This window comes from Felis catus, chromosome A3 (genome assembly GCF_018350175.1).
Source record: "Felis catus isolate Fca126 chromosome A3, F.catus_Fca126_mat1.0, whole genome shotgun sequence".
Taxonomy (NCBI): Eukaryota; Metazoa; Chordata; class Mammalia; order Carnivora; family Felidae; genus Felis; species Felis catus.
Genome location: NC_058370.1, coordinates 22,924,620 through 22,947,649, shown reverse-complemented (window position 1 = coordinate 22,947,649; position 23,030 = coordinate 22,924,620). Strand labels below are relative to the sequence as shown.

The window sequence follows — 23,030 nt, the reverse complement described above, 5'->3', positions numbered from 1 at the left end:
TGTGCACTCTGTACATGTTGAGGCAAAGACACAGTGAAGTAGGGTCATGTTGCAGTGTGTCCACGGTGTAGTGGTTGCTTACTGTGTTTGTGAGGACAGGTGTGAGTATGCTCTGTGTTCACGCCGTGTACTTGTGTAGGGGCGGGCACGTGGCGAAGTGGAGGCTGTGGGGTGTGTCCTTGGTGAGATGGGTGTGGGGGGGAAGGGATGCTTGCTTGCTCTCTGAGATATGTGGACATGGCAGGGTGGGTGCACTCTGTGCTTGGGCTGAGGCTCTGCAGGCACTAAGATGTGTGTACTCTTTGATCATGAAGTGAACGTCCACTGTGTATACATGTCAGATGGGAAAACAGCCCTTGTTCCAGGTCACCACCTGGCTGCCAGACTCCCACAAGCCTCTCTGCACCCTGTGCCTTGGCTTACCCACCAGTGAGATACAGGATGTTGACTGGCTCCAAGAACCTTGCCTCCCTACTGATGTGCTGGTGTCTTCTGAGCAGTCCTCCCTGTCCCCATCATAGGACAGGCTCTTGGTGCCAGGTCTGAGGACCTCTTTCTGGCCTGATGTTCTCATCCATGTAGTGGGATCATAAGCTATCCTCTGAGATAACAGAGTGAAGTGATAGGAACACAGTGGGTGCTCAGAATCGGGGAGCTGCAGTGGATACCATTGTGATCTTATAGGCTGGGCGGTTTGGCCGGGGCGCACCCAGCCTGGGATCCATGGAGAGAGAAATCTGAGGCCCGAGAGAGGCAAGGATTTGCTTAAGGCCACACAGTGAAGCTGTGGCAGAGCTGTCTCTGGAACTCAAGTATCCTTCCCAGCCTGGGGCTCTGCCCTGCTGCCAGGTGGCTTCAAAGGCAGTACCCAGCATGGAAGGCCAAAACCCTCCGAGGTGGAGAGCCGGGGAGCTTCAGGGTCCGGAGCACCATTACCCAGGTGATGTGCCCGAGGCTGGGCGGCCGGCGGCGCGCTGAGGGTGTGCGCTGCCCCCCACCCCTCGCCACCCTCGCTGAAGCCTGTCCGCCCATCCTCAGGTGCCCGGCGGCGGCGGCGAGTGGAGCACCGCGCTGCTGTCCCCGCGCGAGGCGGACTCCGCGGCCGAGGGCCCCATACCCTGCAGGCGCATGCGCAGCGGCAGCTACATCAAGGCCATGGGTGACGAGGACAGCGACGAGTCCGGCGGCAGCCCCAAGCCCTCACCCAAGACGGCAGCGCGGCGCCAGAGCTACCTGAGGGCCACGCAGCAGTCGCTGGGAGAGCAGAGCAACCCCCGCAGGTGAGCGCTCTGCCCCGCCTCCTAGAGCCCCGCCCACAGGCAAGCGCCGCCCCCCGGAACGCCGAGTACCAGCCCCAGGACGTCTCCGAAGTCCTGCCTCCGGGGAGCCCCGCCCACAGGCTAACTTGCCCTTTTGGGAGCCCCTCCCGCTCGTGAGCTCTTCCTTCCCTGGGAAAGCGTCCTTCGCTCTCACGGGCTCCGCACACGGGCAAGGCTAGTCCCTGGATGAGCTCCTCACAAGTACGTCCCACTCCTGGGAACCTCGCTTTCCTCCGCTACGGGCCCCTGGGAAAGTCCCACCCCATAGGCGAATCCTGCCGTACAGCCAAAGATCCGGGTGAACCCGGGCTCCCGAAGATCCAGCCCCCCTGGGTTAGCCCTCTCCCAGAGATGTCATCCTTAGGTTGGCCCTGCATTTGATAAAGTGACTCTGGAGAACGCTGTCATTTGTTGAACCACCCCATAAGCCCCCAACAGTTAAGTCCCAACCACAGGTGAGCCTCATCCTTTGGTAAACAATAAGGAGAATCTCTCTAGAGTGGCCCAGGTAAATCCTGCCCACAGGAGTCACATGCCCAGGTGAGTTACACTCCCACAGGAGAACTGTGCTAGGGAACCCTCTTCTTCAGGTTAGGAGAACCCTGACCTTAGTGGGCCCACCACTTGTACCAGCAAGGTACTGACCAGGGAAGGCCAGAGACCCCTCTGCCCTTGCCCCTGTAATTCATGCATGTGGTGAGCTCCAAGACTGGGGAGGTGGATATATCCCTAAGTCAAAGGGAGATAGATAACCTTCACCTGTCCCATCACCCTGCCTAGAATTCCACCATTTGAGCTCCATCCTGTTGCTTTAAGACTTGGAAGAATTAATGAAAGTGTGAACAAATGAGATGCATGCACACAGAAAGCAACAATTAAAATGTTAGATGTGAGGCCTTCACATGCAGAAGTTACCATGGGAATCAGAACAGAAAAGGTGGGGGGGGGGGAGTTACAGAAAAGCCCATCACTAAGTGCAAACCAGGTAAAACTTAGTAGAGCAGTTTTAGAGTCCTTTGAGGAAAAGAAACTAAAGCAAGTCAGAAACAAAAAGGAGAGTTAAAGGAAACAAGCTTAGTTCTTCAACTACTAGGGGCATGAGCCAAGGCTTCTGGGAAGACTTTGACAGAGGAAAGAAAGCAGTAACATAGCACTGATGCAGGGAGGGGCAGTGTCCTCAGAGAAGCCAAGTCTCCTTGAGACAGGGATTTGCTTAAAGGGTGCACACTGGGACAGAAGGCAAGGAATGGTCTCCAGGTAGGAATTCAGGACACCATTGTCCAGTCCCAGGTCTGTCCCTCTCTGAGTCTCAGTTTCCCCATCTTTAACTGAGGGGGTTAAGCTGGATGATCTCTAAGACACTTTCTAGTACTGAGATCCCACAGCTCCGTGAATGACCAGTGGGCACTGAGGTGGGAGAGGTGGACAGGACCGAGGTAGAGACCTTGAATGAGAGGGAATTAAATAATACAATAGTAGCAATAGTTACGGGCACCATCTGTTAGCACTTGCTGTGCTCTGGGCTCTTTACCTGCCCCAGTGCACTTTAATCTGCATTACTGAATCCTCAAGCAGGCAGGCACATTGTCATCCCCACTTTATAGGTAAGGAAACTGAGACATAGGCAAGGGGTTATGATTGCCCACGGTCACCCAGTGAGGAAGTTGGATTCCAATCCAAGCTCATCTGTGTCAAGGCCTGAGCTGTTGGGTGCTTGAATCTTCACCCCAGAGCAGTGGTGAAGGAGGAACCCAGGGTCAGATAGATGTGAGAAAAATTGAAGAGCCAGGGCCATGGGAAGTGGTAAGTCTTTGGGAGGCTGGTGGAAGCCATCTGGATATTATGTGGAAACTGATATCTGGAACCATCTGGAAACTGATGCCCTTTGGGCAGTTCCAGCCTGAAATCAAGGCTCTGAGCCTTGACCTACCTACTCCGTCCAGCCACTGAACTGGACTGGTATGCTCCGCCTTGGGTTTGAGATGGTCAAAAGTGAGCTTGTGCTGCCACCTTGCGGCTGCAGCAGACGTGACAGGCGGGGACGACCTGCACACTCCAGATGCAAGCCTCCAAAAGCTGGGAGCTCTCCCCATGCTCCTTGACCCTAACACCCACCTACTGTCCTTCACTCACCAACACTACACAGGCTGGCAGTGACTTCCATTTTTCCCTCTGCCACTGGATGACCTTGGCCAGTCTTTTCCCCTCGGGGCCTCAGTTTCCCAGGCTGAACAATGGGTGTGCTGAGCCCTGTCTGCCCCCCCACCCTCACCAGGAGTCTGGACCGCCTGGATTCAGTGGACATGCTGCTGCCCTCCAAGTGTCCGAGCTGGGAGGAGGACTACAATCCCGTCAGCGACAGCCTCAACGACTCCAGCTGCATCAGCCAGGTGAGGGTAGTGGGTAGCCAGATGGTCAGTGGGTGTGAGATCTCTCACCCAAGAGGACAGACATCCAGGCTCAGCCCCTGTTGAGCAGTCCCCAGATGTCCACACTGTGCTTCTGTTTGGTCTTTGTTCCTGAAGCTGCCTGTGTATGTATGTCTGCCCCACTGACTGTCCTGTGCCTGGGGAGCAGTCACAGGGCCTGACATTGCATGAACTAAGCTGAGAGCCCTGAGGGAGGGACCACACCACTGCTATAGACCCAGGAGCCCTGAAGAGAGGTAACTGGAAACCTGGGTTTGAGTTCCAGTCTTGTCACTGATAGTATGGACCCAGGACAAGTCACTCCCTCCCTGAGCCTCAGTTTCCTGATTTACCACAGAAGGGTGACAATTCCTATCTCAAAGGTTGTGAGGAATTAATGAGATAATGCATGTAGTGTTCTCAGAAAAGGGTGCCTAACTTTATGGTTATTATTGTTATTTTGCTGTGTGACCTTGAGTAAGCTGCTTCTCTACTCTGGACCTCCAAGGCCCACCGGCTCAGTGGAAAGTTGGACTTCCAGGGTCCAGACACCTCTGCCACTAACAGCAATAAGCATACTGTGCTGTACTTTTTCATTCTCATAACCACCAACTCCTTGAACCCTCACAGCTACCTCCGGGGGTGGGTGTGCTTATTACTTATATCCCCACTTCACAGATGAGGAAACTGAGGCTCAGATAAGTGAGGCCACACAGCAAGGAGAAGGCAAAGCTGGGCAGGGATCCGGGGCTGTCAGACCTAGACCCGGACCCCAGCCTCTGACATATGCACAGCACTTTAGGGTTTGCAAAGGGAGGATCAGCTAAGTTTCAAGGGCTCCCCGCATGGTGTGGATGGGGAGGTGAGGCCCAGAGAAGGCAACACCTGCTGGTAGTAGCAGAGTGAGGCAATGGAGGTGCCAGGTGCAGACCCAGCCTCCTCTCTGGGCAGGAACAGGCCGCAGGTCCCGATGTGTGTAGCCCCATGGCCCAAGCTTGCACTGCTTAGACCTGGAAGGCTTTTGGACCCCAGCTCCTCACCACTCCATTGTTCCTCGCCTGGCCAAAGCCACCCCCCCACCCCGCTCCAACCCCAGCCCCCCGCCCACAGCACTGTCGTTCCCAAACCAAGGAGACTGACCTCAGACATGGGGAGGAATAGAGCACCCCAGACTCTCTGTCCCTGCCATCCTCATCCAGGCCCCACCAAATTTCACATGAACAGTTGCCCTGGCCTCTAGGCCTGTCGACTGCACTCTGTTCCCAGTGGCCAGAGGGAGCTTGTGAAGGATGTAAGGCAGATCACACCACATTCCTGTTCCAAACCCTCCAAGGTTCCCACCTGCCCTCAATGAAAGCCAGACTCCTCACTCAGACTTGTACGGCCTGCCTCTCTCTCACACAGGATCTCAGACTTGCTCTGTCAGCCACCCTGTTCCAGCCACACTGGCCTCCTTTCTGCTCCTCACACACACCCCCAATTCCTGTCCTGATTTCTGCATTCGCTGTTCCCTCTCCCAGGAGCGCCCCTCTCTCAGATACTTGCTCAGCTGGTTCTTCTCCGTGTTTCTGGTCTTGGCTCAAATGTCACTTCAGGGGAACCTGCCCTATGGTTTTCTAAAGGAGCCCCGAGGGCACTGTTCCCTTACCCTGCTTCATTTTCTTGACAGCACTATCCTATCTGGAATTATATCTGTTTATTTACTTGGTGTCTGTCTCACTCTTAAGACTGGGAGCCCCCTGCAAGTGGGGCCTTGCTGCGTGGTTCCCCATGGCGTCCTTGACCTCAGCACGAGGCACAGGGCACGTAGGTGTTTGCTGAATGGGTGGCTTCCCTCCCTGTGTCTCCCATCCTACCATGTTCTCTTGTCCCTCAGTCGTCCTCTTTGTATCTGTCTCCCTCTGTTTTTCTCTCTCCTCATACACATTTTTCTTCAACTCCCTCTGGTAGGTCCCACATCCATGTTTCTCTCTGAGTCTTCCTCTCTCAGACAACTCATCTTCACCTCTGCCTGGCCCTGGCATCTGGAAGGAACACTTTTGTCCTTTGGCTACACAAAAGAGCACATGGAATCAGCCAGGCTGGGGATGCCACCAGGTCTCTGCCACTGCCTTCTGTCCAGCCCAGCCCTCTCCTAGGCCAGGGCCCTCTGAGCTCTCAAACCCTTACCCCTAGAAGATTGATCCAAGCCACATATGTGCCCCTAAAGTCAGAGATATCCCTCTGGCTGTGTCTCTGAGGCCTTGACTCCTGCCAGAAGGAGCCCCCTTGCCACCAGGCACTAGGATATGTAGGCCCTGACCAGGGAAGAGAAGTCCCTGGGTTCTGGGCCTAATCTGTAGATCTGGGGGTGGGGGAGCCACCTGCCTAGGTGAGAGGCAGCAGACAGGGCATCTCCCAGGGGCCAGACCAAAAGAAACGTGTAAACCGCAGATTACAAATCGTCAGTAGCACCCAGCCCCAGAAGGAGTGAGCCTCCCATCCCTGAAGGAAGCTAAGTGAGACCTCCTAGCACCTAGGCCTCAGCCAGTCTGGGGTGGTTAGACCAGCCATCCACTAGTTCTCTTGCAGCTGAGCCTGAATCCCCTACCCCAGTTCCCACCTTTGGTCTCCCCATAACCCTCCCCCTCTCTTTCCTGCAGATTTTTGGACAGGCCTCCCTGATCCCCCAGTTGTTTGGCCATGAGCAGCAGGTCAGTATGCTTGCCATTCTCTTGTACCCTGATCCCAGAGTCCAGGGCTAGGCCTGACACCTGGCATCTGAGTGGTCTTAGCCCCTGCCCAGGCCAGAACCAGGAAACAGAGCCAGCACCAGGAAAGTCACGTCCAGTGAGACCCACACTCTGCCCTGACCTTCCACTCACTGGCCCTTTCACTTCATTGTTCTGTGCCTCAGTTTCCTCTTCTTAAAAATGGGAAAGAATGGGCTAGTCCTATGGATGGGGGAAGAAATAATCCTGGGGTAAGAGAAAGCATACCCTGAGAGTCTTCTAGCTAGGAGACTTTTATTTGGACAAGTTGATGGCCGCGGGCTGGTGGTATTGGCCACCTTTCTTGGGCTCCAGCAAGACCTTTAAGTATGTTGGGGTGTTGGCATGAATGCAGAGACTTTTCAATTTTACAAAACTTGGTGGAGGTGGTGCCAGTCCTGGCACTGTCTGGTTGCCCTAACGGTGCCCCCTTCCCATACACACCCATCCTGCCCCTGGAAGTGGCCCTCTCCTCCTTCCCAGGCCCCAGCCCCAAGGCCATAAAGAGAGACAGGAAAGGTGCTCCAAGCTCACCCCCTCATTGCAGCCAGCAGTGAACAAGGGACCTGTCCAAGGGGCAAATCTGGGCCTGGCCCCTCATCTCCTGACTCCAGCTATGGATGCCTCGTGTGCCTCCACCCTCATGTCATGGTTCTTGTCAAACACATTATTCCAGAGGGTCTTTGGGGAGCCCACAGTGAGCCAAGTGACCTCCTTCTCCCCTAACTTCCACAGGCTCGTGGTAAGGATGTGATGTGTTAACATACAAAATTCCAGGGCATTCCCTGCACACAGTATATCCTCAGCGATATACATACCAACAGCCCTGACCCATTGGCCTGCCCTCCAGAGCTTGTGAGCATCTTAGCCAATATTTACAAATCCTTGTACTCACCTCACAGAGCTGCCTATAATAATAGGGACAGGTCACCAGGTGCTTACTCTCCTGACACTGTTCTAAGCATGTGATATGAATTATCTCATTTAATCTTGACAACAATCTTATGAAATCTGGTCTATAATTAGTCCCTATTTTATAGATGCGGAAACTGAGGCACAGAGCAGTTAAGTGACTTGCCTACATTCATCTTACAAGGAAATGATGGACCCAGGGTTGAAACTCTGGCAGCCTAGTTCCAGAGCTATGCCATGGCTGCAGTCCCTAAACAAGACCTCATTGCCCTTGGCAATCACGAGGGCCTTTCAGTGTACTTCAGGTTGTACCTGTGGAGGATAAACACCTATCTCTTGAATACCCACTCTAGATGAGTTTTGGGTATGCCACATGGCCTGCATTTCAGTTTATCAGTATCGTCCGATAGAACTTTCTGTGAAGGTGGGAATGTTGTGTACTACACGCTGTCCAGTAAGATAGCATGAGCAAGTGAAATGTAGCCAGTGTAGCTAAGGAACTGAATTTTTAATTTAAATTAATTTACACCTAAATAGCCACACATGGTTAGCTGCTACCATATTGGACAGCACAAATTTAGAGCTTTCCAAACATATGCTGCAGATTGGGTGATGATCCATCTAGTCGTTTTACCTGATGCAGTGCCAGACAAGTACACAAGCATCCCATTTCATTTAGATAGGAGACACTGACCCAGAGGATAGTGATACTTGGAGGTCACACAGCCAGGTCCAAGGCAGAGCTGGTCCCAGGCCCAGCTCCATCTCTCCTCCACATGGTGCTCAGTCAACTTCTGCCCTCTCCCTTCTTGCGCAGGCCTCCCCCAGGACTTCCATTCAGTATCCATCCTTTGCCAGCTGACTCCTCAGATTATACTGTGTGGTCTCCAGTTACCATCATGCCCTGAGACCTGGGTCAGACATACCCTTCCAGGACCCTTGGAGAGTATATGGATGGTGGGCCCCTGTATGCCCACACTCTCAACTGCAGATCTGTAGGACCTTGGATGGCCATCTCTAGAGAGACACTTAGAAACCACCTAGACAAGGTTGAACTGGATGTGAGATGGCACATAGCATACACGTCCCCATTCTCCATACTGCCCATGGCAGACATCACTAATCAATCCTCACTGCCACTACCCTTATTCCAGTTTTATCTTCTCTCACCAGACTATCGCATCAGCTTCATCTCTGGCCTCTGCCTCCATTCCAGACTCCCTTCCCAACATTCATTCTGTACCACAGGGCTACATTAATCTTCCTTAAATTCACATTTAGAGTACTGATTCAGCCACTTCCTCATTGGGTACACCTGGCAAGTATCTTCCCCTCACCGGCCCTCAGTTTCCTTGTGAAAATAAAAGCATTGGACCATATGATGGTAAATATCTAGCACATCTACTGCCACTTCCCATTCCAACATTCAAGGTAGACATTACGAATTGATTATAGCCTTCTTTCTGGCTGAATTCAGATGTGACCTCAAAACCTATCAACTGATCAGTATGGACACACAAGATCTATTAAGTTATCCTTAACAGTTTCTCCTGCATTGTAGACATGGGAAAATTGAGGTCCAGAGAAGTGACAGGGGCTGTATATATTTCTTAAGGGTTCCATCTGCCCACCCAGGACCTTGAGTGACATGGGAGGAAAGGGTGGGCTGACTTGAGGCCCCACAGACTCTCCAGCCCTGAAGCTGAGTCATCCACCAAGTGCCCAGTCCCTCCAGAATGGGCACTGCTGACCCCTGACGCCCGCCTTTGCCCGGATAGGTACGGGAGGCAGATCTGAGCGACCAGTATGAGGCAGCCTGCGAGTCGGCCTGCAGTGAAGCAGAGTCTGCAGCAGCGGAGGCACTGGACTTGCCGCTGCCCAGCTACTTTCGCTCCCGCAGCCACAGCTACCTGCGGGCCATCCAGGCGGGCTGCTCGCAGGAGGAGGACAGTGTCTCCCTGCAGTCTCTTTCCCCCCCGCCCAGCACTGGCAGCCTCAGCAACAGTCGCACGCTTCCGAGTGAGTACTGAGATGAGGGGGTTCTTTTTGTTTCTCACACGGGGACCTGAGGACAATTCCTGGCAGATCAGATGCCGGGAATGCCTGGGAAGAATCTATGGTGGGCTAGCCAGGGCTGGAGGGATGGTTAGGAGGAAAAGCAAGAGGCGTTGAGACTGAACTTCCCACAAGCTGGCAAGTTGGAGGTCAAATGGAGGTCACAGAGGCAGATGTCATCACCGGCAGTAGGGTGAGGGAGTCACAGAGGGCTCCTGCTTTGGGATACTTGGATATTAGGGACTGTCCAGACCCTGGCTCAGAGCAGCCACCTGCTGGTGGGCAGGGCTTACTGCAGCCCTGCCTCCCTGTTTGGATTAGCTCAGGTAGACAATAGGTGAACCTATCTGGAGGGTTAGAACCTACAGGCAAGAGGATGGCATCTGCATGGAGCCTTCTCAGAGGGGTGAGTTTGTGAGTTTCTCTCATGGTCGCAGAGACAACCTGTCCTTCCTGATACCTGTTCTAAGTCCTTTGGAGACATCTATGCCTGATCAGAGAAAAAGGGAACTCTGTGTCACAGAGCAAGCCGTGAAAATCAAGACCAAAAGAAAATCATATACAATTTCTGGTTTAGTATAGAGCTTTGGCCCTACTCTGGCTAGCTAGTTTTCCTTCCACAGTCTCAGGTTCCTCATCTATAAATTGAAGCATAAGCCAGACCCCAGAGAGCTCCTGGGGAGACGAAATAAGACTGTATGTAGGGAGTGTTCAGGCAGCCTTGCACATGGTGGGAGCTGTTATTGCTGGTTCTCAGGCTTGACTCTGACTTCCTTGGCAATCAAAAGCAGTTGGGATTGGATTGTTGTGGGAAGAGAGACATGTTTCGAGTGCTCAATTGGTATTTGATATAAATAAATGAACTTGAATCCTATGGCTGTTCTATGTACAGAAAATTAGTTTACTGAGTGAATGAACTGGTCTTTGCAGGGGGCAGAGCCAGAAACTACTTTGTTTCACTATTGCCTTTCAAACCCTGGGTGATATCTGGGCAGATCCCTGAGATTTTCTCAGTCACTTTTAGACTTTAAGGAATAGTCTCATTTTTAGGTATTAAAAGTCCAGTCTGGACTCACCGCAAGCCTTCAGTCTTATCAACCTCAGATCTTATGCTTCTGCAGGTAGATCCTAACTCAGGCTACGAAGCCCATGGTAGGGAGCTGGGTATGGTGGTTAGTGTCTTCTCTGTTCCTTGTTCACTAGTGGCTGTTTCTGGTCCCTCCAGGCGGGACAGGAAGGTAGCTAAGTGCGGGTGTTGTCTGGTGTCAGGACTTTCTATATAACAGATGCAATATGCTGGCTCTTTCTGCTAAGTCGTGCTTCTGGAGTTTCTTCTGTCCTGCAGGGCCCTCGTGGTGCCTCCTTTCCTGACGTGGGCAGTCCCCCTCCAGCCCACTGCTGCTTATTCCCCCTTAGCGTCTCCAGCTGCTGGTCCCCCTCCCCCTCACTCAACTTCTCTTTGTTAGGGTACCTGGCCCTGCCAGGCAGTCATCTTGGGCAAAGTCCTCTGATGACAACTCCAGCCGTACTTTCTTCCTTGACTCCCACTTTACCTGTGTGAAAATGAGGCTCTTGCCATGTGGGACTCGGAAAGTATGGGCTTATCTGCTACGGCCTTTCTTCTAGACCTGCTGTCATTGGTAACCATACCAGTCTCTCCATTTCAGAGGTCTCCTAGCAGATGCTGAGGCCCACGTTCTAGAGCCTCCAAATCCAAGGGATCCCTGCCATGCTCTCCCAGGTACTCTGCTACAGTCCCATAGGAACCTCAGGTAAGGGGTCAGATTCCCCATATCATCAGGCCCATGAGAAGTTCTCTAAGCATCAGGTGGGCCTGGGGGGACACATAGCACACCGGCAATTTTTTTCAAATAGATCCTCAGTCCGAAATCTTCTGCAAACCCAATGTCTCACGAATGGACTAAGGATGGGTCATGGACTACATGTCCCAGAACTGTTTGGGTCCCTGCATTGAGCAGCTATTTCTACAATAGTTCTGCATAACAAACAACCACAAGATTAGTGTAATGCAACAATTAACACTTATTTCTTGCTCCCAAATTTGTGGGGGTCAGCTGGAACAGACCTATTCCACATCTCTCTCATTCTCCTCGTAGAACCAAAGGGATCCTCCTGGCATTGGTGGCCCAGCCAGGGCATGTTCTTCTCATAGTGATGGCAGAAGCATAAGAGAGCAAGCTTAACTAATTAGCACATGTCAAGGCCCCTGTTGGTGTGCTATCTACTGAAATTCTGTTGGCTAAAGGTAGTCATATGACTAAGCTCAAAGGAGACAGCGAGGTACCCTCCTACTTTCGTGTAAGGAACTGTATTTTTATGGCAATGGTGTGGATACAGGGAGGGGTGAAAAATTAGGGTCAATAATTGAATCTACTGTAGTCCACTCTCTTGACTACATTTATTCATGTCCCTCTCACATAGAAAATACACTTATCCCCAAGACTCCCAAAGTCTCATCCAGTCATAACAGCAGGATCTCATGATTTATGTCAGGTCTGGATGTGGCTTCTCTTGATTGTTTAACCTAGAATCTAAAAAGAAAAAGAGAGGGGTGCCTGGGTGGCTTAGTCAGTTAAGCATCTGACTTTGGCTCAGATCGTTATCTTGTGGTGTGTGAGTTCGAGCCCCACATTAGGCTCTGTGCTGACAGCTCAGAACCTGGAGCCTGCTTCATATCCTGTGTCTCCCTCTCTCTGTCCCTCCCCTGCTCATGCTCTGGCTGTCTCTCTCTCTCAAAAATAAATAAACATTTAAAAAATGTTTAAAAGAGGCCAAAAATTCAATCAGCCACAGCTCCCCCGACCCTCCCACCAGTCTATCATGTACGGTTGATCCAACACCTGGCACATCTGGCTTTAAATGTAGGGATGTGAACCTCCAATTATTCCTAGTTTGGGGGCTTTAGTCCAAACCAAGACACTTAAGAAAGTATCACGTAGCAACATCTCACACCTACCCAGACCTATGTGCCCACGTGAACCTCCTTTTGTAGACGTACAGGAAGTTGTATACCCTCAGAGCTATATAGGATTTAAAAAATTATAAAAACACATGCACACTGATACTCTCAGGTGTATCTGAGATCAAGCATATATACACTTGATCTCTACATATACCTGCATATACGCACTCACAGACATGTATGTCTGCAAGACTCATACCACCTCCACACCTGTGAGGAAGTCGTGCCTCTAGCAGATTGGAGCCATAAGAAAAATTCACCCCTGACATATCCCTGGTAGCCTTCCCTCAGGTCTCCACAGTGACCACTATATACTTGCTTGTCTCTCCTCCACCCTCTGATTCCCCTTATGCTCAGCAGGTAAACTCACCTGCCTCACAGGGAAAACCAAAGCCACCAGATTTTCAAGCCTGTGCCCAGAGCTGCAGCTGGTCCATATGGTATCTTTGTGCCGGGTTAGGAAAAGGCACTCCCCTCCAGACACTTAATTGCCGTATGCTGAAAAATTGTCATGATGCACAATTTTTACGAGAATAAGGTCTTTTACTGCCATCTGCCACGATTTTGTCATAATAAGTATATAATTCAATTATGTCTGTGTTGTAAACAGCACCCCCCTTATATATGTGGCATCCTTAATCAGTAGACCTTGGCAATCTTGCCCATAATGCCCTTCCTCCACATAGACCCACACTAACACCAACACACAGGCCCACCCTCATTCAGCCATTGTTTCCCCACAGGGGTCACCCCTGCTCAGAAGGCTGCCTCCTCCCAGGAAGTGAGAATTCTGGTCATGCGCACACACACCCCCCACCACCATGGCTGTGCTGAGCCCCCAAGTTGCTGAGGGGTTGAAAGTTCTTTGTCAGTCTCTCATGGGCACGTATGTACTCAGGCCATATGCAAGAAAGTAGGAGGATATGGGTGAGGAGTGGTTACTGAGGCAGTGAGAGCCTGGAAGGGGAGGACTGGCCTTAGGCAGAACATGGAGCTGCCCACCCACCCACCCACTTAGAGCTCGCCAGCTTCCCAGCTGCCAGTACCGCTGCCACCACCCCCTCTCACCCTCCCTCCCCCTTTCTGACCCAGATTCCACATTCCAGAAATAGCTCTGGCAGGTGACTGGCAGGCAGGGTCAACTCCAGCTAGGATGGGAGGGGAAGCAGCAGCTTGGCTATATATACACGTGCCCCTCTCAGCCAAAGGACCTACCTGGAAGGGGCCACAGGGGTGCCATCACCCCCTCAGTCATGGCCCCTCTTGCCTCCTCTCACCCTCTGGGAAAGAGAAGAAAGAACAAAGAAAATTCTTCCTCCCACTTCCTCTCTTCTCTTCCTCTGCCCAGCTTCCATTGGTGCTCATTCTCCTCTCCTCCCTCCCTTTCTCCATCCCTTTCTTCCTGTTTCCCCTGCTCTCCACCCCCCTCTTCTCATCTTAGCCTTTGGTTTGCCTCCTTCAGCCCTGTTCCCTCCCTATGGCCCCCACTTCCTCCCCTCCCAGTTTCTGGCCCTCTTCCCTCCCTAGCCTCCCCTTCTGTGTCTCTCCCACTCCCTCTGAACCACAAAGGAGGCTTGGTATCACCCAGGCACACCCCCCCCCACCTCCACCCCACCACCCTACCCCCAGCTCCTACCAACTGCATTCTCTGCACCTGCACATTTCCACATGCATGTGTACACACGTACACACACACACACACACACACACACACACACACACACACCAGATACACATGCTTGGAGGTACTTCCTGTCAGCACTTGAAGCTCTCGGCTGAATTGGATAGTTTCCTAGCCTGGAATATACCCTTGCTCCTTGCTCAGAGCCCCGAGTTCTAGTTTCCTCTCTCCTGTGTCACTCTGGGTGGGTTCTGGCCCCTCCCTGTGCCTCAAATTCTCCATCAATGTTGTGGGTCTTGGGTTTGGAGACCCCTCTCCCTGCCTGAATATCTCCCATCCAAGTCATCCTCTGACACCCTTCTTTGTCCCCTGCTGTCTCCCCTAGAACGTTCCCAGTTTCTCCTCTGATTCACTCCCTCCTCCACAGATAGAGGAAGGGAGGCTGACAAAATTCCAGTAAGCAGTCAACCCTCCAGTCAGCCTTGTCCCCCTGAAGCCATCTGCCAGGCCTAGCCCTCCACAATCTCTGGTTATTATACTACAGGCTCCTGTCAGATTGGACACTCCAGTTCCCAGAGTGTCAAGGCTGAGAGGAACCTCAAAGACCATCATGTCCAGAGATTGCAAACAGACTTCAACTGCTGTGTCATCCCTGATCCCTGGAGCCCAGGACTGAGATTTAGTTAAGCAGAGAAGAGTGGCACCACCATCAATTGGTGATGTCTGCTGTGGCCAGAATAGTTACACATATCTGACATTCCTAAGTTAACCCAGTTTGACCTCACATACATATACACATGTGCAGACCTCTTTCAAAGAAACTGCAGCCTAGAGAAGGTGAGTCAAGTCAAGGTCACCCACTTAGTAGGTCAAGGAGCTATTTCTCACCTGGGTCTGCCTGACTCCTAAGCCTTGAGTTTCCCATTATCCTGTGGGTGGGTGAGCCATCCAGGGGGCCTGGTAAAGAGATGTGGCATGGTTACAAGAGTTTCAGGGAGAATTATGTGGCAAGCTGCGCAGGATGGTTTGGAGGTCCAGGCAAGGCAGTGAGGCCTGGGCAGGGGCCATAGGGTGAGAGAATAATAAGAGGATCCAGGAGGCTTTCCTGGAGTGGTGGTGATAAGAGGTCAGAATTCCCTGTTTCTGTACCTCTGCACAGGAGACACTGAGCAGAAGGCAGGCTTCTTCCCAGGGCTCTACCAAGCCTTGGTGCAGGACAGTCCTGGTTAACCAAGTACCTACTGTGTGTTCAGTGCGCAGATCATCACCCTTCTAAATCCCGTTTTTAGGCAGACCCATTGAGCCTTCTGGGGGGAAATAGTGACTGGGATTAAGGACTGGTCGACAGGCCATAAAGCCCAGGATTGAGATTCTTGAACAAGGGGCATTTCTTACACCCTTGGGGGTAGAGAGGTCATTCCAGAGGAAGAAAGACTAAGGTGCTTAAATGGAACTTTAGAGCCCCTACTAAGTAGTGGTTAAGGGCATGAGCCTTGCAATCAAGCCACTTTTTCATTGGATAGATGTTTATTGATCACCTACAGTGGGCCAGGCTGTGCTCTAGCCACCAGGGACACCACAGTAAACAAAACAGAAACCCCTGCTTTCTAGGAGAGTACATTATGTTGGGGTGGGGGAAGCAGATAAAATAATAAACATAAATAACGCAAATGTATGGTTTATTGGAAAATAGCCTGGGGGAGGGCGTTGTTGCAGCAGAAACAGGATAGCTAGGGTAGACCTCGTTGAGAAACAAATGTTTAAACAAAGACTTGGATGAAGCTGAGGAAGTATGCCAGGCAGGGAGAAGAGGTCCTGAGGCAGGAGGGTGCCTGGTGAGTTGGAGCAGGAGCAGGAGCAGGTTCCCTGTGGCCAGGGTAGAGCAAGACTGATCCTGGCTCTTCCTCAAGGGCTTCTAGAAATTTTCTAAGTAAATCAATTTGAAAATGAACGCTAAGTGAATAGCACAGGTGTAGCATAGCAACTGTGAGTAGGACAAAGTAAGCTAATACTTTCAAAGTGCTTACTTAGCACAGTGTTTGGCATCCAGGTGGCTCCATAACCCTCATTTTCTTTTGTTGTTATTATGCCTCTGTACAAAAATCGCTACAGTGGTATCAGAAACACTGTTTCATGTTATTCAGTAAGATTCTTTTCTCAATTTACATTTATTAAAGAGATGCACAGAGAGGGTAAGGCCTTGCCTAAGTCACCCAGCAAGGCAGGTCAGGGAACAGGAGTTAGGTCTGTGGATGGCAGATCTTCTACAGGTACAGCCTAGAAGGGTGAGGCTGTAAGGGAACGACTCAAGACCAGGACTAAACAAGGAGTGGGGGCCTCGCAGGAGAGAATGGGGAACTGGGAGGGCCATGAGACGTGAAGGGAGTGATTTAGGGATTCGGGCAGCCCCTACCGTGCTTTGCCCTTCAGGAAACACTGAGTGTGCTGGTTTTATTTTGCCGAGGACGACTCAAAGGCTCAGGGAGACTGAAAGAGCATCTCATACAAGGTCACAGAACCCTCCAAAGGGTGAGTAGGGATTCGAACCCAATCTAGCGGACTCCGTATGAGGACAGCAAAGGGAGGATGAGGGGAGGGGACAACTAGAAACACTTAGGGCGTAGAGTCCATAGTACTTGAGGTCTAATTTGACCATGCAGGGTTAAGAAGACCAGCTTAGGCTGCTTGCTGTGACCCTCAGTTTCCCCCGGTGACAGCGAGGTGTCGCCACAGTGACCTAGTGCGAACTCACACCGCTCTTCCCCCGGCACAGAGCATGCGTCCCGTTCCAGCTGGAACCGGTTTGGCGGGGCGGCTCGAGGGGCGGAGCCCCCGGTGCTCAGGCATGCGCGTGCCGACGTGGGCGCGCGCTCGCTCTCACGGTCCGTGGGCCTGGGCGTGGGCTGGCTGAGCGCGCCGCGCGCTTGCGCGCCGGGCCACGTGCCGAGGGGGCTGCGCGCGTCCCCGCCCGCCCCTGGAGTCCCGGGAGGCGCGCGCGCGCGCGCGGCTGACGCGTGGGGCGGGGCGGGGCGGGGCTGGCGCGGGGCTTTAACCCGGAGGCCCCGCCCCTCGGGCGTACAAAACCGGAGCCTCGGGCCGGGCCGCGTGAGGGAGGAGGGTGAGTGCCCGCCGCTGGCCGCAGCTGCCGCCAGCCTCGTCCGTCACTCCGTCCGTCTGTCCGGTCCACGTCGTCGCCGCTGCCTCCTCAGCCCGGACGCCCGGGGCCCGCCCAGCGCCGCCCGGAGCAGCCGCGGCCCCGCGAGGAGACGGGCGCCGCCCCCGCCCGGCCCTGCCCCCGCCCTCCTCCCCGTTTGTCCGTCCGTTCGTCCACCCGCCCGCTCGCGCTTCCGTCCTTCTGTCCGGCTGCCAGCCTTCGGGCTCGTCTCCCCGCTCCGCCCGCTTTGTCTCTCCCCGGCTCGCTGTCTCTTTGTCTCTGCCCTCGCGGTGCCTCACAGCCCCTCCCTCGCGCCCGGATCTCGGGTCCCCCTCAAAGCTCTCCGCTCATCCCTCGGAGCCTCCCTTTCTGAGCGTCCCGTTCCTCGGGACTCCCCCTCACGGTGTCCCCACATCTTTGGGGGCCTTTCCTTCAGAACACCCCCCTCATTCCCCCACGCCTCCCCTCTGAGATTCCCGCACATCCTTTGGAGGGGTCCTCCCCTCTGTACCCTCAAATCCCTGTGGTCTTGCCCTCCTCTTAGCCCTCATTTCCGCGGGGTTTTCCCTCTTGGTGCCCCCCTCCCATACACGCTGGGACCTCCGACATCCCTTAGGTGCTCCTTTGGACCCCCCAAAAGCTCCCCAGCTCCCAGACTTCACCCCTTCCTGCTATCCCTTGGTTTGTCTCCGTGTCTGTCTCTCCTTGTTCTCTCTCAGGACTCTGTGGCCCCCAATTCTGGGGATTGGGGTCCTCCGCTTTGCTCTCCCTGCCTCTGCCCCCGCATCTGTCTTGGTGGCCTCACCACTCAGTGGCTCTTGTGCTGAAGGCCCCCTTTTGAGCCCGCTCCTTTGCCCAGGGCTCTTGACCCCTTTGCTTTCTCTGCCCCTTGTCTCCCTGCTTTCTGCTCCCTTGTCTCTCCCTCTCCCCTTTTCTGTCTTTGCCGGGTCTCTGGGTCTCTGACCCCCCTCCGGCCCTCATGGCTTTGTGTCTGGAGCTCTTGAAGCAATGTGAGTGGTGGGGTGTCCGGGTCGGGCCGGAGTCCGCCCGCAGGCTGGCCGCGGCGAGGCTCCATGGGGTTGGTGCTGGGGCTAGGGCTGGCGCTGGGGCAGGAGGCTCTGGGGCCTCCCAAGAAAGGGGCAAGGAGGGAGGGGCCAGGCCTCCTGGCAGAGGTGGGAGTGGGGGGCCTTCTGCTCTGAGGCTTCTGCTTTGAGTTGCTTGAGTGTGTGGAGGGTGCCATGGGCTGGACGTCCTATTGGCTTGGTCCTGCATGGCCTGGCACTTTGTGATCGCTTGTGGGCAGGCCTGGGCTATTTTGGAGCTGGCAGGATGTGATATCACTTGGGCGTTTATTTAGACCCGGCTGGGGGGTGGGGGCTGCGTTCTTGCCAACTTGAGTAATGAAATTTTGCAGGGGGGTGCGGTCTTCTAGGCAGCTGGGCTGTAGGGTTTGTGGCCAGAACTTTGCAGGCCACCAGACTGGGCAGGTGAACAAGGGACTGTGCTGCCTTAGTCTTGCTGAGACTCTCAGGATGACGGGAGAGAGGAGTTGTTCTTGATCTGACCACCCTTGAGTATTTCTTTTGGTGATCTAAGAACTCTGGGCCTTGATTCTGCCGACTTCATGCTGTGAGACCTTTGATCACTCCAAGCCTCAGTTTCTCTATCTGTAGAAAGGGAATAACAGTGCTAGCCCCACTGAGTTGTCGTGAAGATCAATGAAACATCTGTAGACATGATTTGTGAAGTGTCACTTTGTCTTTAAACTGAGCCCCCCCCCCCCCAGAGGGAAAACAGCTTGCCTAGGGTACACAGCTAGTTCGTGGCAGAGCTAGGACAGGGATCCAGCCCCAGACTCCTTACCCAGAGTTCTTTACCCTTTGTTCCATTACCACCTGATTATTCAGGATTACGCCTGCCTTTCCAATAGGGCAGGGAGCAAGCCGTCCCTTACTTATGCTCTGATTCCTGGTTGCTCTTTGTCAGTTTGCAAAGGTAGGCATGTGTGCATAGCTGGATGTCTGTGCTGGGAGACAGTTTGATTTTCCATATTCCATCCCATTGTTTTTTGAGAGTGGGCCCTGTTTGGCCAGTGGCACTTGGGAATAAAGTGAGTCAGTTTGTAGTTGTGAGCCTTTGGTGCTTTTCCTGCTTCTCTGCAGAGTGGGGGAACAAAGGCCCCAAGTGGGAGCGGCCCCACAGACACCAGGAGTCTGCTGTCAAGGAGCCTAGGATGTCTTAGAACTTTGGAGCAGATGAGATCAGCTGTTGTAACACTCTTGTCTCAGAGACCTATAGGGACCTATAGAGGGTTGAGCAAGGACTCCTGGTCCTCTTCTATGACACTGCCTCTCAAGAGGTCACTGTCAGGCTGGTGTCCCTTGCCCACTGGTGTATAATGACCATTTCCAACATCCATTGATCTTTTCACTCTGGGCCCTGTGCTTGACACACTATGCAGACTACTTGTGATGGGGAGGAAGAAGGGCTTGGTGTTTGGCCTGGAAGTAGGGGATCTGGATTCTGGTCTCCATATCTTACTCTCAGGGAGGCCACTTTCCCCCATGCTTCAGTGTCCTTGTCTGTAAAATGGGAATAATAGTCTTTTGCCCTAAGGCTGATTCTGAAATCACAGAATCCCTAAAGAAATTCTGTGAGGCAGAATGCCAAGGTTCTGTTCCTGGCTGTGGTAAGATGCTGTGCGACTTCAGACAAGTGTCTCTCTCTCTATTTTTCTTTCTGAAAAATGAGGGGGTTGGATGGCATGGGCTTTTTGGTGCTTCCACCTCCAGCATTTGAGGATTCTAAGGTAACTCAAAGGCCACCTATTTGCACCTGCATCTCATCTTACCTGTTAAAGGTGTGCTTGGTCACAGAACTAGAGGAAGAAGGTGTCGAATGCTGCAAGATGTGTGCTGACCATGTGCTGTGGGGTTTCATAGAAGAGAGCTCCTGTCTGGGCAAAGGGTTCAGAAGAGCTTCCAGGAGGAGGCAGTGCTTGAGTTGGGCCTCTATACCAGGCATGTTCTGCCTTTAATACAGATTGTTTCAGAGAGTAGAATTAATGTGGGTTTTAGAGTCATAAACACCTGGTTTTAATTGGTCTCCATCACTCATTCACTGTAATCTTGGGCAGGTTACTTTCTTTGAGCTTCAAGTTTCCTCATCTGGACTCAAGATATTTACACTACAGCATTGTGGTGAGGATTAAGTGAGATTATATGTTTAAAAAACCCCTAGTACACCATAGGCACTTAATAAATGTGAACTTTTATCTCCCAATAATATCTGGGTCACTTTTTTCTTTGAGGAAACAAGACAGAGACCCAGCCTCTCCCCACCCACCCCCAGGCCTCCCCCTTCCCCCTGGTGTTCAGGTTGAGGTAACAAGGAAAGCACCTGACTGTTGTAATAAATAATAGGAGTAATCCTTTAATCTCTCACTTGCTTTGCGAGGCATTGTGTAATCTGTCAGGTTCTTTCCTGGCCATTGTTTCTCACAACAGTCCTGGGAGGAAGTCAGAAGCCATTGGAGTTCTCTCTGCTTCACAGGTGAATGAAGAATAGGGGGCCCAGAGAGGGACAGGAACCTGCTCAGGGTCCCACAGCATGGCAGTGTCAGAGTGGGCTTGAGCCTAGCCCTCTTGACTTTTCTTCTTCCGCAGCTTTGCTCCATATTTATCGCTTCTGCCTCGTAGCCTGTCCCTCAGGCCTCCTTCTCTGGGTCTGGTATCTGTTCTGCAAGGAGGGTTTGCTTGACTTTTCCTCAGCCCCTGAGCTCTCCTCAAACTTAAACAGGACTGGCTTTAGGCTGGGTGGAGACTGAGTCACCATCTTCCCTGGCTGTGTCATCCTGAGCAGCAAGTAGACACACCCAGAGGGCCAAAGACTTGCTGGTTGTAGACAACAGCATGGCAGGCTTTCCTCCCAGAAGTTCAGATTGGCTCAGGAATGTCTCTCTTCGGGCTTTTAGGGAACGGCTGCAGCGGTGGCTCCCCAGGGATCTGGAAGCATGAGCAGCATTGAACAGTTGTTGCCTGGCCTTTCCTGCCCCAAGCCTTTATTTTTGCTGTACCCTCCCTGTGGTGCCCTCTCTTCCCGTAGAGGCCCACATTGTCAAATGCTGCCACCTCCTCCAGGAAGTCTCTGAAACAGACTGTGAATTCTGTCCCAGGTCCATACTTGTAGAAAAGTGGCCATTGCTGAAAAGTGGTCACTTCACCTCTCTGCACCTCAGTTTCCTTATATATAAAATTTAGGTCTCTTAGCTTTATAAAGTTTGGGTTCCCCAGAGAGTCTCCTTTGGCAGGTGTAGGGGCAGGAGTCAGCTGTTCAAACCTGATGCTGCTCTGATGCTGAGAGCCTGTGGGCTGCACTCTGGGAAAAGCTGAACTGAGCGTTTCCTGGGTTTGTATCACAGCTTGGCTTGTCCCCCACTGCGTGACCTTGGATTGATCAAGTTTTTGTACCTCAGTTTTCTTCTGTCATGTTGGGATGGAAACCCCTTCCTCACAGGTTGCTGTGAGGATAAGAACTTCTGTGGTAAAGGCCCCTTGAGAATAAGGAACTTGATGCTACAGTGCCATTTACCAGGTGCCAGGGACTGTGCTAAATGGTTTGTGGCATCATCTCACCGTATTATTGCAGCAATCCTATGACGCAGATACCATTATTATCCTCATTTTACAGGTGAGGAAACTGGCTCCTCCTCATCTTTGTTTTGGGCAGGATTTGTTGTTTCCAGAAGCAAGTTACCCTTCCCTTGCTTAGCCCTGGCAGCAGACACTGTCAGACCTGGCCAGGGTGAGGGCTGTGGAATTGAACACTTAGACAGAAACGCAATCCTGTCATCAACAGGAGTTTAATGAGGCTGATGAGGTGTGCAGTCTCATCACCTCTCAGATTCCTGGATTTCCCAGTCCTGGCTGTGGCTGCCTCTCCTCCCTCCACCTGTGTTGGAATCAGCTGGTTCCTCACCCACCCACTCGTGGGAACCAAGGCTATCTTAAAGACAAATGATATCCATATTCTACAGCTAAAAGATTGTTTCTTGTTTCTCAGCGAAGAAGCAGGCCCAGGTAAGGGTAAGGACAGGGATGTGCCTAGGATCCCAAAATAAGACCATGCCAGGGCTGGACAAGAACCATGGCCCTGCCTGCCCACCTAGGTCACCATTTCTGTGTGACCATTGCTGGCCTAGGTCACCCGGTGGAGAGTGGGAACACTGAGGTTTGGTTTGGGCAGTTAAGTTTCCTCATAGGACAAAAGGGGGAGAAATGGTCCCGAGTGGAGCTAGACTTGGCTCAGCCTGGAGCCAGATGGGCTTGGAAAGCACTTTCTGACCAGGGCCCTGTCCTCCCAGCCCTGGGCTGGGCTCTGAGAGGCTGGGAAAGAACAGACAGGGCCTCTGCACTTGGGAACTTATGGTCTGACAAGGGAGACAAGGCCTACAATTATGAGAGACTGTGTGACAGTCTGTAATTAAGCGTCTGCTGAAGAAAAGCATTGTTTGGGAAGGAAGAAGTGAGTGTGTGCCAGAGGAAACAAGAGCCCTCTTGAAGGGGGCTGGATTTGCAGAGACAGAGGGTGGGGCTGACGTTCTAGCGAATGGTTTGTGCAAAGGCAGAGGTGCGGAGGCTGGAAGGTAAGCATGTATTTAGGGAAAGGGTGAGTAGACCAGTTTTGCTGATGCATCAGGGCTCTGGAGGGGTCAGGAAGTTGTAGGCAACATTGGACATCAGCTGAAAAGCAGAGGCTTTGGGGAGCCATGGAAGATTTTAGAGCAGGGGTAGCACAACTCCCCCCCCCCCCCCCCAAGAAGGTGAATC

At 52.6% G+C, this 23,030-nt stretch overlaps 1 protein-coding gene and 1 long non-coding RNA gene across 9 annotated transcripts in view; one reads left to right on the top strand and one right to left on the bottom strand.

Annotated features, from left to right (window-relative positions):
* The window catches only part of DLGAP4 (DLG associated protein 4), a 199,284-nt gene that overhangs the window by 116,180 nt on the left and 60,074 nt on the right, over positions 1-23,030 (top strand). For 4 of the 8 annotated variants that reach the window (XM_023251270.2, XM_023251268.2, XM_023251269.2 and 1 more), the window contains 5 exons: positions 1,039-1,280; positions 3,595-3,709; positions 5,678-5,824; positions 6,370-6,420; positions 9,168-9,408. In XM_023251270.2, the coding sequence (XP_023107038.1) occupies positions 1,039-1,280; positions 3,595-3,709; positions 5,678-5,824; positions 6,370-6,420; positions 9,168-9,408 (796 nt within the window). Of the gene's footprint in view, positions 1-1,038; positions 1,281-3,594; positions 3,710-5,677; positions 5,825-6,369; positions 6,421-9,167; positions 9,409-17,337; positions 18,213-23,030 lie in introns of those variants that run through there. The other 4 variants (XM_023251272.2, XM_023251271.2, XM_023251273.2 and 1 more) reach the window with 3 other exon arrangements.
* Positions 11,845-13,799, bottom strand: LOC109498021. Its single transcript, XR_002154561.3, has 3 exons — positions 13,643-13,799; positions 12,798-12,925; positions 11,845-11,996 (listed from the first exon to the last, which is right to left on the bottom strand). It is a non-coding gene; the product is annotated as an uncharacterized LOC109498021 (long non-coding RNA).